Here is a 15132-nt window from a genome sequence, read left to right as displayed (position 1 = left end):
CGGGCTTACTTCAGTGTGAACTCTTATCTTTATTCTTTGTCCTGTTGGTAGCTTACATCACACTCCTATACCTTCAAGTCCTGTGGATAGGAAGGAGATGAATGAAGAGGACACTTCCCAGGGAAAAAAGGAATATATATAAGGGGGTTTAACTGAGTTTGAGAAAGATTTGGCTGTGGTTGCCTCTTCTGATTGCCACTGCTCGCCGAGGTGTGTCTCATTCTCAGAGCAAATGCTACCTCTACAGGGTTTGGTTCCCGTCACAGCATCTTGGCTGAAAGGTCTCCTTCCCTTTGTCCCAAGAAAGGAAATCCCTAAGGGAGAAGGCATAAATCAATGATAATAACACCCTGCCATGTAGAATTTTTTGCTTTGGCCATGCCAAGCTGAGTTTGGGTTATCTCTATTGGTCACTTCTTTTTGTAGCAGAGTTCCCTGTGTCCCTCTGTTTTCCTGAGGTCCACCATGTTCCCAACAGACCAGAATGTCCTTTCAAGATCCTTCTGATGGCAGTTGTAATTTCCTGGCAGGGAACCTATACAGAAAAGGTGTCCAACATGCCTTCCAATGTGAACAGTTAAACAGATTCGCGTTCGAGGCATGCTCTCATTAGGTGCAGGCTTCATTAAAAGTAATTAAAACTTGGCAAATATTCTTGTTGGATGATTAAAAGGTCATCTCCACTTCTCCTTTTGGGAGGTCACTGCCAGTTACCAAAAATGAACACCTGCCTTTACATCAACATGGCTGCTGCCTGAAACTTAGCGGCACACAGCATTCCGGAAGCTGTTAAATATGTCTGTCGTGACAAAAAAAGTGGGGCCTTATGTTTACCTAAGTCCTGAATAAATGTGGTGGATTTTGGGACACAAATCTGATTGAAAACTTCTCCTTAGGCCAATATTAAAAACTAAGTTAGCTTACTTAGGTGTATGTAATTTATAAAGAATATAAAATTGAATGGCAATGAATGGTCATCTTAGTGGTATAAAAAACACATCGAAAAGAAAGTGTCTCTCAGTTTGAATCCCAATTAACGCAATTAGTGTTTTCCATGCTTAGTTTCAGGGAGTACAGATTCCCCATGACTTCTGAATGAACCAAGAGAGCACTACGGATGAAATTCACCACTGGAGGGCTGAGGAACAGGTAGCTGATTATACCAGGAGGTAGGAAGATGAGGTTATATAAGATAGAAAACCCTGCTTAATACTTTATTTTTTCCCGGTAAAGTATCCGTTAAGGAGGACATTGTATTACCCAAGCACCTTATTCCTTGGTCGGTGTACTGTATATCCGAAAACCTTCCCCTAGCTACTCTCACGCTTCTGTATGAGGGCCTGTGTTGCCTTGGAGGCTGAGAGGTGGTGATTGAACCAAACTCAGTGCAGGGTCCAGAGGTTCTTCTGAGTCTTTCAGTTGACTCTTCGTATCCCCTCTGGTCCAGACCTCTTCACAACCACCGTTGCTTTCAACCTTCAGAAGTCTGCGAGGGACATGCATCATCTTTAATTTACGTACAGATGAGGACACAGAGGCCCCAAGGTTTCAAACGACTTGCCCAAGTCGCAGTTGGTCAGCTGGAGGCCTCTCGGTGGGAAGGGTGGCAGAGGGTCTGTCCTGGCATGGACCTCCCCTTCCCCCCCTGGCCTGTTAGGTCATTGGCCCACACCCTCCAGTGAGGCCTGCCCCACAGCCGTGGCAGAGCACTAAGAAGGGAATTCCTCTCTCAACCCCCAGGCACAAACGCAGAGTTCACGGGTCTCCACTCTCCCACAGATGAACATGTGTTTTTGTGGAAAGACCACACAGAGGAGCTGGGATCTCTATGCTGTTTCCAGATCTGGCCTGCGTTGGCTGTGTAGCCCGAGTCAAATTATAGAACCAAGGCCACATTCAGCTGGAAGGAATTTAGAGATCGCCTCTGCTGGTGCATCAGAACCACCAGGACAGCTCATGAAAGCACAGATTCCTGGGCTTCAGTCCCAGGATTCTGACTCAGTAGGTCACTGAAGATCCTGCTTTTCTAGTAAACTTCCCAAGCATGAGAGTGCCGCCGATACAGGCACCCCACGTGAGTGTCACTGGCCTATGATAACCTTGTCTTAAGACGGGTCAGCAAACTTTTTCTTAAGGGCCAGTTAGCAAATATTTTAGGCTTTGCAGGCCGTACAGTCTGCGCTGCAACTATTCAATTCTGCCGATGTAGCTGGTAAGTGGCCGTGGACGATGGCTACATGCATATGAGCGTGTCTGTCTTCTGATAAATCTTTATATCAACAGGAGGCCCCAGGGCTGCAGTGTGCTGACTCCTCACCCCATGCTGATAGAATCTGAGTTCTTCCTCACCACTCCTTGCTTTCAGCTGTAAAATGGGGATGCTATTCCCGGTCTTACTTTTCTCCATGGCTATGATGAAGACAAGGTATGATAAACACTCAGAAAAAACATTTTGTATCAGGTTCAATCAGTCCCATATTGTCAGCTATACTGTTTTTAAGCACAACACCTTTATTTTAATAATCATTGAATTGGACTTATAAATACTCCCTTGAATTATTAGGTATCACATAAAAAAAAAAACACAAAAAGGCTAAAAGATGACAGAAGGAATCATTTTGAAGGGTAATTTAGGAACTTTCTTCGTGTCAGAAAATAAAAATGTAGAACTCTTCCTATGTCAATAACGCCTCCATGAAGGAGAACAAAAAAATGAGTATTTAACAAGGTTAGTCAGACAAAAAACAACAAAGTTTATGACGGCGTGACGCACTAACTGCCTTCGTAAAATATTTTAATTAAAAACCATTCCATAAACAAAGATGTAACCAACAAGTTATATTATTTTTTATTCATGTTAGAATTTCTATCAGTGTTTGAACATTAATATTTAGAGAGTTTGTACATTTTTGCCTTCTGAGGTTTAAAATGAGAACCACACTAGGTCACAAATGGTAACTAATACACATTCCACAACTGCATGAATCTTCACTCAATCTCACTCTCTTAACACTGTTAAACATTTTCTTTTCCTTGCTGTACTTTACAATGAAAAGTGTGCCCCACTCATGTCTCAGCAAAGTTCCAGACATTATGGATTCATCACATATAAATTCTTTAAAAATATACTTCTGTCAAAAGACTTGATGACTACTATGTACACTACAAAAATAAATTTTCATATAAATAAATTATATGGCATACTTTTATCTTTGTAATTGAAATGACACAAACCCATTTCTGCCAAAATTGGCAGACAATGAGACCCAGTTTGAATATTTCCTTTAAACTCCTTACACTAAAACCTACCATGAGTCCTTAATGAAAATGTTATATACTCTGAACTATTTAACATTAGTAAGCACTCTATACAAATAAAAATTCTGTTCAAAGGTAAAACATAGCTGTAATAGTGTTTCCAATAGAAATAAAATCCCTGCATTTTTCTGTTATAAACTGGCATGACAAATACTGTAGGAAAACATTCTTATGATACAAAATTATAAATATCAGCAAAGATTTTTTTTTTTTTTAAAATTAAAACATCCAAATGAACAAACAAGACAGACAAAATAAAACTATTTTAAAAAAGAGGGAGAGAAATTCTGGTTGCCTGCCAGCCCCCGAGTTCTCCCTTTGCCAATGTGACTACTGGAGAAAGCTCTATGCTGTGCAGAAAGCAGGGGCCAGGCAAGCAGTCAGGCACCATGCAAGCTGGGCTCAGGAAAGGAGCGAGGGCACTCCTTGAGCCAGAGGGAAGCAGACCTCTGAATTTTGCATCATCTCTCTCCTGAATGTGGGATGTAAGTTTTCTGAGCAGAGCTTGAGGGTTAGGTAGACAGACAGTGTGGCTGACAGAGGCACCAAACAGTAGCAGTGGGGCCATTGGGGCCCCTGGCATATTAACACACACATCTGGTAGCCACAGTCTTGTGGCGAGTTTTAGAGTCTGAGGTCACTACACTGCTGGTACTACTGGGGGCCGTTGCCTTTCGAATAAGATTTTCCATGTAAAACAGGAAGCATAATGGGAGCTGCCATTTGTGCACTCCTACAGTAGCTTAGTCTGGGTACCGAGTGCTTCCCCAACATTTGTTGGTCTCTGGCTAAGAGCCTAGGAAGACCAAACCTCAGAGCAAGAAAACAGAATTGATATGGAAGCAAATCTTTAAAAATAATGCCTGGTTGAGAGATATGTCTGTATATACATTCTTCAGTGGGGGGTTATGCAATTAGCATCTTCCTGCTCTTCAATAAATGTCACATTGAAAGAATACTAATGATGGTGAGAAGAGGGGGATGAGTTACTTACGAAGCGTGCACCCATAATGTTAATATTAACACTTGGAGGATCACCCTTCTGAAGCTCATATCCTATAGAATTTCTGATTCCGTATCACCATATTGGATGCTCACTATTTTAAAGAGGATGCAAACAAATCCAGAAAGCCCCAACCGTGCCATTTAGCAAGAGAGGGAGTTTAAATTGTAGGGACTCAAAACATCACCTCTGGGTCTGTTGTGGACCCAGAATTAAGAGGTCATTGTCTCCAGAAGATTTCCAATCCACTCTTAAATTTGGGTGGTGATAGTGGTGGTGGTGTGTGTAAGTGTGTGTGTGTGTTGTGCGTTGGTTACAAGAGAGGTACAATGAAGGCTGCATACTTTAGAGGATACGCTCACGGCCCAGCTGAGGCTCCCACTAGGTATGTTCTCTAGGTCTTTAATACCAATGAAGACGAAGAGATGTGAGCTCTGTACCCTGAGGTTCCAACATCCACCACCAATGGTCCATGCGAAGGAACTTATCTCCTCTGAGGCACGAGTTGGGGTGTCTGGATGGCAGCCAATGATCTTAAGAGATGCCCTGAACTTGAAGTGAGTCTGGCAAAAGGATAAGGAGATGTTTAGGGCTAGCCCTCCACCAGCGCTAGCACTAGAGATATCCTGACTCTTCTGGCCTAAGGTAGAGCCCACCACGGGTCACTCACAGACAGTAAAAAGAAAAAAAGAAAAAAAAAATCACAGTACAGTACATTGGGAAATCACACACGTGTTCACACACACAGCCAAACAAGAGAATCTCATCCAACTACACCTAGAGAAGCCACCGGGGTTAACGTGCTTTCTTCATATTTGCTCATTAAACAACAACAAAATTATCACGCATAGCGTGTTTGAAAGTTAACAGTAACATTTCATACTACCACAGGGTTGTGATATGCAAATTTAAAATATTTTAAACAGAAACCTTTACAAAATAATCCTATTACATAAGCAATATTTGCATAGAATTATACAGGTAAATTATACAATATTTAAGCAGCAGCAACATATGCTGAGATTTAAGACTAAGTTAAGCTTGGTTGTGGCACAGAGACCAATGTACAAATAGGGAGGGGCTCTGCTGCGGTCTCCCCACTGCCTGCTCTGGAGGCAGGAGTGGAGAAAACCCAGATCACACTACTTTACATCCGTTCCTTCGTATATTACATATGTGTACACCTCTTAAATATTTATAGAAATATTTCACAAAATAATACAATCAGTTACAGTAACAATGAACTGCTATCTGGCACAGCACACCTTTCTAACTCCGCAGTTCTCTTCAAGCAGTTCTGGTGGGGCAGGGTAGGGGTAGGGAGGGGCTTCCAATCTTTGGCCTCTTTGCTTCAGATTTTACTCACCCTTTAAAAGAAAAAAAAAAAGGAAGTCAAAGTAACAGGTCTATGAGTCCCTACTTATAAAGCACAAACACAGGCAAAACGGGTCTGGGGTATAGAAATCAGGAAGGTGGGGGATGGGTGAGGGCCTGAGGGGCTTCCAGGGGTGGGTCATGATCTCTCCCTTGACCTGGGGGCTGGTGACAGGGATGTGCTCGCTTTGCGACCGTTCACTGAGCTGTGCGTTCATCAGACATACCTGCTGTGGCTTTAAAAGACTGAAAAATAGGTGAAAGGGGCAGCTGTCAGGGTCTCTGCTGAGATGCATTAACCCTCCACAGGCTAACTGTGAGGGACAGACCCAATCTGGAACTCAAGTGGTTCTCCAAGGATGACGAAGCTTAGACAGGCAACCCTGCCTGTGGGTAAGAGGTCACTGCGGTTCAGCAGGGGACACATCAGTGCCCAGGGCTCCAGGAGGATGCAGCCATCTGCGTCCCTCCAAGTCCCTGAGGGGTCACTGAAGAGCAGCGCCTCTGAGGCCCACCCTCCTGCCCACCGGCCTCGCCCACCTCAGTTGGAGCTGCTGCCCCGGCGCCTCTCCTCACATTCCACGTCCTGTAGCTCAATGACCTCCACCTTGGGATCCCTCCTCTCGCAACGGACGTTAAAAGGCACATGGGGGTCCTCAAACAGCCCGTGGTCAGTCTCGGGGTAGTCCTCGTAGCCCGGGCGAAGCCCCCCTCGGGGGTTCCGACCGGGCCCGGGCCCGGGGGCGGGCGGGGGGTGCACTGCAACAGTCACGGACGCCGAGGCCGTCACGGTGGTGATGGGCTGGCAGTAGCTGGGCACGGAGCTGCCCGTGGCAGTGAATGCTGGGTGCCGAGGGTTGTGAGAACGGGTTCCCCGGGGGCCCGTGCGGTCCCTATTGCTAGGGCCAGAATGCCCTTCAGTAGAAATTTCGAAAGCGTCTCTGCGCGGTCTGTAGGGGGGCGGCCTCAAGCATTCTCTGGGGGCTTCTCTCCTGGGCTGCTGGCCTGGCCGTCCGGGTGGCAGGGACCCTGAGTCCAGATGGGGCTGCTGTCGAGGGTTGGAGGGTGGGTGCTGCCTCGGTTCAGGATGGACCACCTGCAGAGGGCAAGGGCAGGTTGAAACAGGCCGGGTGCTAATCCCAGGCTGGGCATCGGCCCCTGCTGCCCGGCCCTCCCTTCTTGGCTCTGGCTCCTGCCTGGCCACCCACACACAGCTCTTTCTGCACTAGAGCTTAGTCAACCCCACAGATGGCTGGGAGTGCCCCAGGGAGCTAACAGGGGCCTTCCACCCACAACGACGTGGCAGAGGTACGCCCTGTTTGGACCCTATGCCTAGGCTTTCTCCAGCACAGCTGGCTGGACACATATGGCTGCTGCCCATAAATGCAGGGCTGTGGTCTAAGTACCCGAGCTGCCTCTCTCCCACAGTCCGCCACCCCACCCTGCTGGGTAGAATCAGACCTCGAGCTCCTCATCTTCTAAAATGACTAAACGTCTGGCCCTGGCTCGCCCAAATGCAGGACGTTGCCCGGACGTTACCTACACTGTTGAATATGGTAGCCATTAGGGACATATGGCTATTTACATTTAAATTAACTAAAATTCAAAATTCAGCCCCGTAGGTCGCGCTAGCCACATTTCAAGTGCTCAACAGCCACACGTGGGCAGTGGCTACTGCACTGGAGAGCATTTGCACTGTCACAGAAAGTTCTACCGGGCAGTGCTGCTCTGTCCTGTTGTTAGGAATCTGGTTTCTGGGTCTCTGTACAAAGCATGGAGCAACACAGTGGCCACATCAATCAAAAGGACCGTGACCAACTTCAAAGTCGTTCAGCTTGTACCTATTTTTAGGCTCCCGCTGAACAAAACCAGATTCACACTGCAGCTCAGCAGGCATCGTCACGGGGGGTAAGAGGAAGAAAATTTAGGTTATTTGGTTGGCCTCTCTCTCTTTCATGGAAGGGCAGCTCCAGCCTGGGACTGGAATACCCATTTCCTGGAGGGACAGCAGGAGGCCCCCAGTCAGAGCAACATGAGCCTAAGAACATTCCTTGGGTTTTGTGTGCTGTGCTCCAGGCCTGGGGGGCCGAGAACATCCTGGGGAGCACAGAGAGGGGAGAATGCAGTTGGGGCTCTCAGGGCCTCTGAGAAGAGGCTCCGGGCTGCTCATGGTTTTCCTGAATTACTGAAGGCTGGTTCTCAGCGTCTCTGCTCCTTCCAGCCACCTAGAATACGAGCTTGGAGCCACAAAAGCTTCTGGTGAAGTCTTAGACAATAACGATTGAAATAATTTTATACCAAGGGCAATTAAAAGTAACAGAAGTGGAAGGGAAAAGAAATCACTTCTGCTGGCAATAAAAATACCATTACATTTTAAAATAGGTATCATCCTACAATGATATGTAGCTTTTAAAGAAAGGGGGCAGGGGGAGCAAGGCATGCTTTACCTCTGGTCCTGAAGCTCAAACTGTACTTAGCTCAAACAAGATACATGCTGATGGATGTTTTGCGTAGCCACCAATATTGGTCCCTGCCCTTTTCAATCTGTATGAGATACAACCATAGGAAACTGACATTTTTATAGTTTAAGAAGAGCCAAATATTGGCAATTTCATGTGAGTCCACCTAACCTATACATTTTTTGGCATGCTGTCTGTGATTTGCTGTTCAGAGCAGGCAGGGGCTGCCTCCTGGGGTGAATTATGACTTACGGTGGAGCGGGCGAACACAGGGTTCTCTGTGGCTTCCACGATCACTTGGTGGGAAGGGCCCCCGGTGCCCTGCTGGGCCTCATAGTGCCGAAGCTCCTCACTGATGCCAGACACTGTCGTCTGAGAACTGTACTCTGAGTCAGAGGAATCAGACCCGTTGTTCGTGTGACCAGGGGGCAGAGCAAACCGGACCACGCTGGGGGGCGGCTCAGGGGAAGGGGTGGGCAGCCGGTTCAGCCCGTTGGCTGGAGACACCTATTTAAGGGGATTCAATATCACAGGTGTTTATCAACCATTTACCTGGTGGCTACACTTCAGGTTCAAAGCACAATATTGTTCAGGGGTCGCTGCCCCTCCCCCGCTCCCCCTCCCGGCCTCTCACGCTACCCTGTATTCACTTGGCCCAATCCCTGCCACTTTGAAGACCCTTGGGCCTGACAGCTGGAGCGAAAGAACTGCCCTCTGCTTTCACACTCTGGAAAGGCAGGCTGTGCCCTTTTAACTCCTGTTCAAGCCCCGATATTCTTCTTGAGTGGAAAGTGCTTCATTGATAGAGACCTACAAGACTCAGGTTGCCAATCACTAGGTTTCAAAAATAAACAACCTAAACCAAATCAAACCATTCCCCCTACATCCCCTAGCACTATTAAATTGAAGGGAAAAAAAGCCATAGTTATTTGTTTACTGAAAAAGTAAACATCCAGCAAATGTGGATATACTTAAATATCTAAATTAAGAGTGACACCAGGAAAAACAATATTCAGGTGGCCTGAGGACTGCACATTACACTGGCGACAATCACTGACCTCAGGATATGGTCCGAAGAAGGACAAAAGGACCGGCAGCAAAACCAGTCCATTGAGAACACCCAGGATTGTTAGGATTGCCAGGACAGCAAAGAAATACCTTGAAGATAAAAGGGAAACAGGAACATTTACCATGGCAAAAGTAAATTACGCTACCCTTCACGTGCCCAAACGCCAGAGCCAAAAATTAACAAAACCCACACCAGTGAAAAGGCTGTTACAACACTGCGTTTCAAATTCAGCACAAGATTAGTTTTTTTTTTTTTTTTCTTTTAACCTTATGACTTTGAGGACTACATTCTACAACCCAAAGTGTTAGTTCATGAAGGGAAGAAAAAAAATCAGGTTTGTTAATTTGCTGAAATCTCATGGCATGTAATGTTATTTATGAATGTGTTACACAAACACAAAAATATGGAATGTGAACTGAATGGCCGAGCAGACTGAAAGCACAAATACAATGCAGAGGGGCCCCGTCCATGAAAACCCAGCAGAAGCAAACAAATGAAGTGAAGGGTGTAGAATTTAAACAATTTAGCCCAGGAGGAAAAGCAGCCCACTTCTGCAGGCAGCTAATCCACTGTGAAATGCTTCTGCATCTTAGAGCAGAATCTCTAATTAAGTCTCCAGCGTAGCAGGTAAGGCTTTCCCTGGGCTTTCATTAACCGCAACTTTCTGCCTAGAATTCTGTGAGTTCCAGTTTTACCAAATAGCTCCAACTGCAATCTTTTTAGAACACTGGAACCAGCTTTCGGCAAAGAAAACACTGCCCATTCTGTGGTTGCTGGGGCATTTTCGGGGGAGGGCGGTCCACAATGACGGGCTGCTCTGCCGGCCAATCTTTTGTTGAACAATTTAGCATCTCTGAATAACTCTTGTTTTGCGTCAGCCAATTCAAAACATAAAGGCCGCAGCACCATGAAGAAGAGGAGAGTGCACAAGTGGTCCTGCTTTCCCACCGTTGAGGGCTAAGGTCTGGGATCCTTCACGAATACCAAGGTGAACCTGTCAGCCAGGGAGAGTCGCTGGAGGACGTTGCACACAGCTGGAGGCAGCGGGCTCCACGCAAACATGCGTTTCTGTAACTAACGGTTTCTAGGGCAATTCTGCTGGAAGTGGGCTGGGGTGGGGGACAGCTCAGGATGTTCTGGGAAGAGGGAGGGCAAGATATCTATCTGTTAATGGTCCTCTTGATCATAAAACGGAACAGGCACCAAACTCTGCTGTGCCTATATATGTTTCAACGTTAGATGAAAGGAGAGAGAATCCCTATAAAAATACAAATACCTCGCAGCTATTGTAAACATTAGAAACTTCTGAGCTGCATTAGTAAAAACCAAGCAGCCGATGTCTTGCACTAATGTAAACTGCTGCAACTTTAGGCTGAGGCATATATCAGCAGCAGGCATTAAGACATTTGCATCCCATCCATCTAACTGTAGAATAAACAGACCAATTAGATTTCTGACAGCTTAGTGTATACAATGTCTGCTCATTTAGTCGACCTCAGTGAGGGCTTTATCAGGTTAATCCATCCAGTTCTAGAAAATGGGAAGCCCTTTTAAGTGCTTGAAACAAGAACCCTGATATCTCTGGGAGAGAACAAGACGCCATGGGTTAGATGAGAGAGCTGGGATCCTGCTCTCCACCCAGGTCCCAGATGGTTGTTCTAATTCAGGCTATGTTTCTTCTCTGTGGCTCCCTTGGCATCCCCCACAAGGCTGAGTTAGATCCTCTGAGATCCCATCACACTCTGTTTCCCATGGTTTTGAATTGCCTGTGACCTTGTCTCTCTCCCCCCATAGACCGTAAACTATGTAGAGGGGGACGGGGTCTACATTACTTGCAGTTGTGTGAAATGGCACTTATGAGGTGCTCACTACATTGTGTTGAATGAGAAATTACACAAAGGAAACTCTATTTGACATAGGGTTTTTACATCACAGAGAAACAACTACTAATGCCCGAATAAAGGAAAAGTCAAAATCAAATTAAGAGCTTAAAACAAAACCCAGACCAAAACCTTCATCTAGTTTAGGCATATGTCTACCTGATATTGGCAAACAGGGTGTACGAATTGGCTTGTTAAGTGATCAGTCGTCTGTGCTGAGAGGATCAAGCAACGTGGCCATCATCTGGGAGCTGGCTGGAAACGCAGACTCTGCTCCCCACCCCCAGTGAAGTCTGATCTGCATTTACAGAGAGCCCCAGATGACTCACGAGCACGTTACAGTTTGAGAAGTACTGGTCTACACCTCTCCACTCACTCTCCACCCAAGCGACACTGAGCCAACCCTGGCACTCATTCTAGCAAGGCTAAATCTCCATGATGCCGACCCGCCCAACGGGGTACGTCACAGACCAGTGGACTGATCTTTTCTTGTAATAAAGAAACTTTGGCTACAACTTAAAATCCTCTTCTTTTCACTTGGAATTGAAAGGCCTATCGCAACATACACATCAGAAAAGCCTGTTTAGATTCTCTTTCTAGATTATCGAAATGTCCCTAACGATCAAGTCATTTCTCACATTTCATTCTGCTTTACCATGGTCCTAATTCTGGACTATCTTTTACTTATGGATGATTCTGGCCTCGCCTCTCCACAGAGCAGCAGGGTTACATCCAAGGGCAGCTATGTCAAAAAGCTGCGGAGGCTGTTCAGAGAAGAAAATGGTCTTTCCCTGCAGTTCTCAAATTCTTTTCAAAAGGAAAACTTGCAAACTTGCTCTCCTTTTATACTTCACAAAGTCAAATCCTTAATTAAATTCACCAGAAACTGCTTGCCATGAAATCCAAATTGAAAGATGTATCCAACTAGGCTTGGATTTCAAAAATTTGGTGTTAAGTCACACATTAAATGCTTCTTAAATCTTAGTGGCAACTCAAATGTGAAATCAAGGCATGTCATCTTCACTTCTTAAAAGAATAAAATCTATGTGACAATTTGAGGTTTCTGTACGTTTTCCTTTCTACAGTTTTGAAGGAGAAGTGAAGGTCAAATTCAGTCAATTAATGGGAACCAGGTCATTTCTTTCTGTTGGTATTTCTAACCTCAATAGCAATAAATGGGATATCAGTTTCAAGTTGCAGAGTTGCCTTTGTTGCTAGCCCCAAACCCTCCATCTTTTCTCCCTAAGATATTCCCCAAGACAGCTCTAGAAGAGAGCTTGCTTTTATGCCTCTCAGGATACCTCTGAGTTAATAAACTCAAAAGAAAGTGGAGTCACAGATTGTGGCAATCACTTCACAATGTATGCATATATCAAACCACCATATTGTACCCCCTTAAATATATACAATTTTTATTTGTCAATTATACCTCAGTAAAGCTGCGGGGTTAGGGGTGGGGAGTAGAGTCACAATGAAGACATACTGCAATCTTCCAGAGACAGAAGGAAATAAGCAACAGAGATCACATTAGAAACTAACGCTTACCTGACAATGAAATCAAACTCGGATCCTGCAAGCATCAGCACTCCTAACAGAGTGGAAACAGCACCATCCAGAACAGGTGCAAACATGTGCTCCAGGGCGAGCACGGCCCTGCGGTTCTTATCGCCAATGGCTGTTAGAAAGGCCTGTGCAACGAGGAGAGTTTGGATGATCAGATTCCTGGACTTTACTTGGTCAATGGCCAGCTTCGTCTTAAATGCTATTAGCCACTTTCATCTGCCTCCACTGAACCTCTCAGATCTTACCCTCTAGCTACTGGAATGTTTAATTGGGGCTGCTCAACTAGCTAAATCTAGGCTTACACTAAATTGACCTGTTCATGATAATGGGTTGTATTTGGTATTGATGTAAATCTTGAACAACAAGAATAAAAGAAGAAAAGCATATTTACTTTAAATTTAAAAACCATGCCAAAACTATACAAATGAGCAAAATGTTCCCTTCTTTTCACTGTTACTCACGCTTGAGTTTACTCCCCACACTTAAATGCTCTAGCATCATTCATATGGGAGACCTCCAGTTGTGAAAGTGACAGCATTTTGCCCGATTTTTTGAAAGGTCAAGATCTTACTTCCAAATGGGCTTAGCACCTGGGTGCTAAATACCTATTTCCTCACTATTATGCTGAGGTTAGAAATTCTGTCACTGTGTTCAAACTAATGTGTTTGTAGTACATGTAAGTACCATGAAGGTATCACAAGAAAAACACAGGGCTGTAAATTCAATCAAGCCTGTTGTAAATATGTGTGGATATATCTCACCTCTTATGCATTCTCTAAAGCTCTTCTAGTTCAAGGACACTGTTGATACCAAATGGGAACTTTATGGAGATCTTGGTATATCAGACTATTGGCTTGAGTGTGTAACCCAGGACCATTTTACTGTGGCTTAGTTACCGTTACACCCTGCCTGCTCCCCCAGTGGGACGCAACAGGGAGGGCTGAGCCTGGCAGAAGCTTGCTCTCTGAAAGTTCAGGCTGCTCTGGGATGTGCTGAGAAGAGGGCTTGGGGCCCTTGCAGGTGGCATTATGCGCACTAGGGAAGGACAGGAGGTTATTCTACTTAACGGATGAAGAAATAAAATTACACAAAAGTATGCAAAGGTGCATTATGAATTTTCATATTTTTCTCTAAAGTGGGGTCTATGTATGGATGCTCTTTCAGAGTTGGGAGACTTTAGGGTCAAAGTAGTTGTCTTTTTCTCCTGGGAGGAAAGCACCAAGATGGTTTGGAACCATGTCACTCTGTGCTGTATTTGGGCCATGAGGCCCTAAGGGTCAAAGTTGGGTTGATCTTCTTGCATATAACTTATGCTACTAAAACAGTAAACTGCCAGGCACCCATCGATTCCTTGACGACTTTCACATACAGGACATAGTAAGAACACCATGTCCTGTGTGTGGATAGTCTCGTGATGAAGACTTGGGCTAGCAGCACAAAGCCAAGTTGGCTCTTCAGACTCCTTAAATTCTCAGGATTAAATCTTGCATGAGGAGTAGAGGAGTTCCTTCACTGTTTATTCAGCACCAGTATGGATATTTATGTTCATACGACCTCAGAGATCCAAGGTGCCGCTACAGTTTAAAGACTGTCATTAGCATTTACACTGCAAAAATCTGTTCTAGGACCACCCTTGTTTGTAATGCTAGCTACCAAGAAGAGTGGTGTTCATTCACATCAGAATAAAATGATTTGTGGATTTTTAGCTCGCGTGTAATTTTTCTCCTTTTTTAAAGAAATGATATCACAATTATGTGTTCTCTAAGCTCTAGGCTCTTCTTTCTAAAAATCCCCTCTCCTTCTTCCCAGCTCAACTGAGGAAAGTAATTTGGGTAGGCTCAAAATTTAGAAAACTGTTTCTATATATTATCAGCTTTTTATTATACATTGGGGGAAAAACAGGTTAACTGCAACAAAACATTCCTTCTGAAATACAAACATTTATAATCTCTAAGTAGCATAAATATGGCCCTGAAAGAAGACAACAGAAGGTAGAAGGCAGAAGCATCTGTCTAGACACCCATATGTGTAGATATGCATGTGCCATGTGTTGAGCCCAAAGAAAATCAACGCTAGAGATTGCAAAAGCAAGGCTTTTTGCAAGAGCAAAGGCTTTACTCAATCAAAGTAATTTGATCCAAGTCAAATGCTTGGTTTCCTAGCTAAGCATTCCAAACATCAGTATTTATTCAGTCAGTAAGTATTTACTGAAAGCCTACATAAACCCAAGGACACAGACTATAAACACAAGTGTGGACGGAACATAATTTACACATCGCTATAGGGCTTTTGAATAATTCTCTGATAAATGTATACGACGGGCTTGTTTCTTGGGTTAGACTCCTCTTGAAGTTTACTTTTCTCCCACAAAGCATTCACAGGACTGTGCATAGAAAGAGCGGGGGAAAAATTCCTATTGAGAGAAACACTAGTTCTCTTACTTTCTGCCGTCATGAATTTGGAGGC

At 44.8% G+C, this 15132-nt stretch overlaps 1 protein-coding gene across 1 annotated transcript in view; it reads right to left on the bottom strand.

Moving 5' to 3' along the window:
• Positions 1-2857: 2857 nt before the first annotated feature.
• PTCH1 (patched 1) overlaps positions 2858-15132 on the bottom strand; it is a 58312-nt gene continuing 46037 nt past the window's right edge. The window contains 6 exon segments of the mRNA XM_059924462.1: positions 2858-5688; positions 6236-6346; positions 6348-6791; positions 8407-8661; positions 9213-9312; positions 12649-12791. Coding sequence (XP_059780445.1) covers positions 5680-5688; positions 6236-6346; positions 6348-6791; positions 8407-8661; positions 9213-9312; positions 12649-12791 — 1062 coding nt within the window. The 3' untranslated portion in view covers positions 2858-5679.

Source organism: Balaenoptera ricei, chromosome 6, assembly GCF_028023285.1.
Source record: "Balaenoptera ricei isolate mBalRic1 chromosome 6, mBalRic1.hap2, whole genome shotgun sequence".
Lineage (NCBI taxonomy): Eukaryota > Metazoa > Chordata > Mammalia > Artiodactyla > Balaenopteridae > Balaenoptera > Balaenoptera ricei.
The sequence above is the reverse complement of the archived record's forward strand: the minus strand, read 5'-3'. Positions and strand labels throughout refer to the sequence as shown.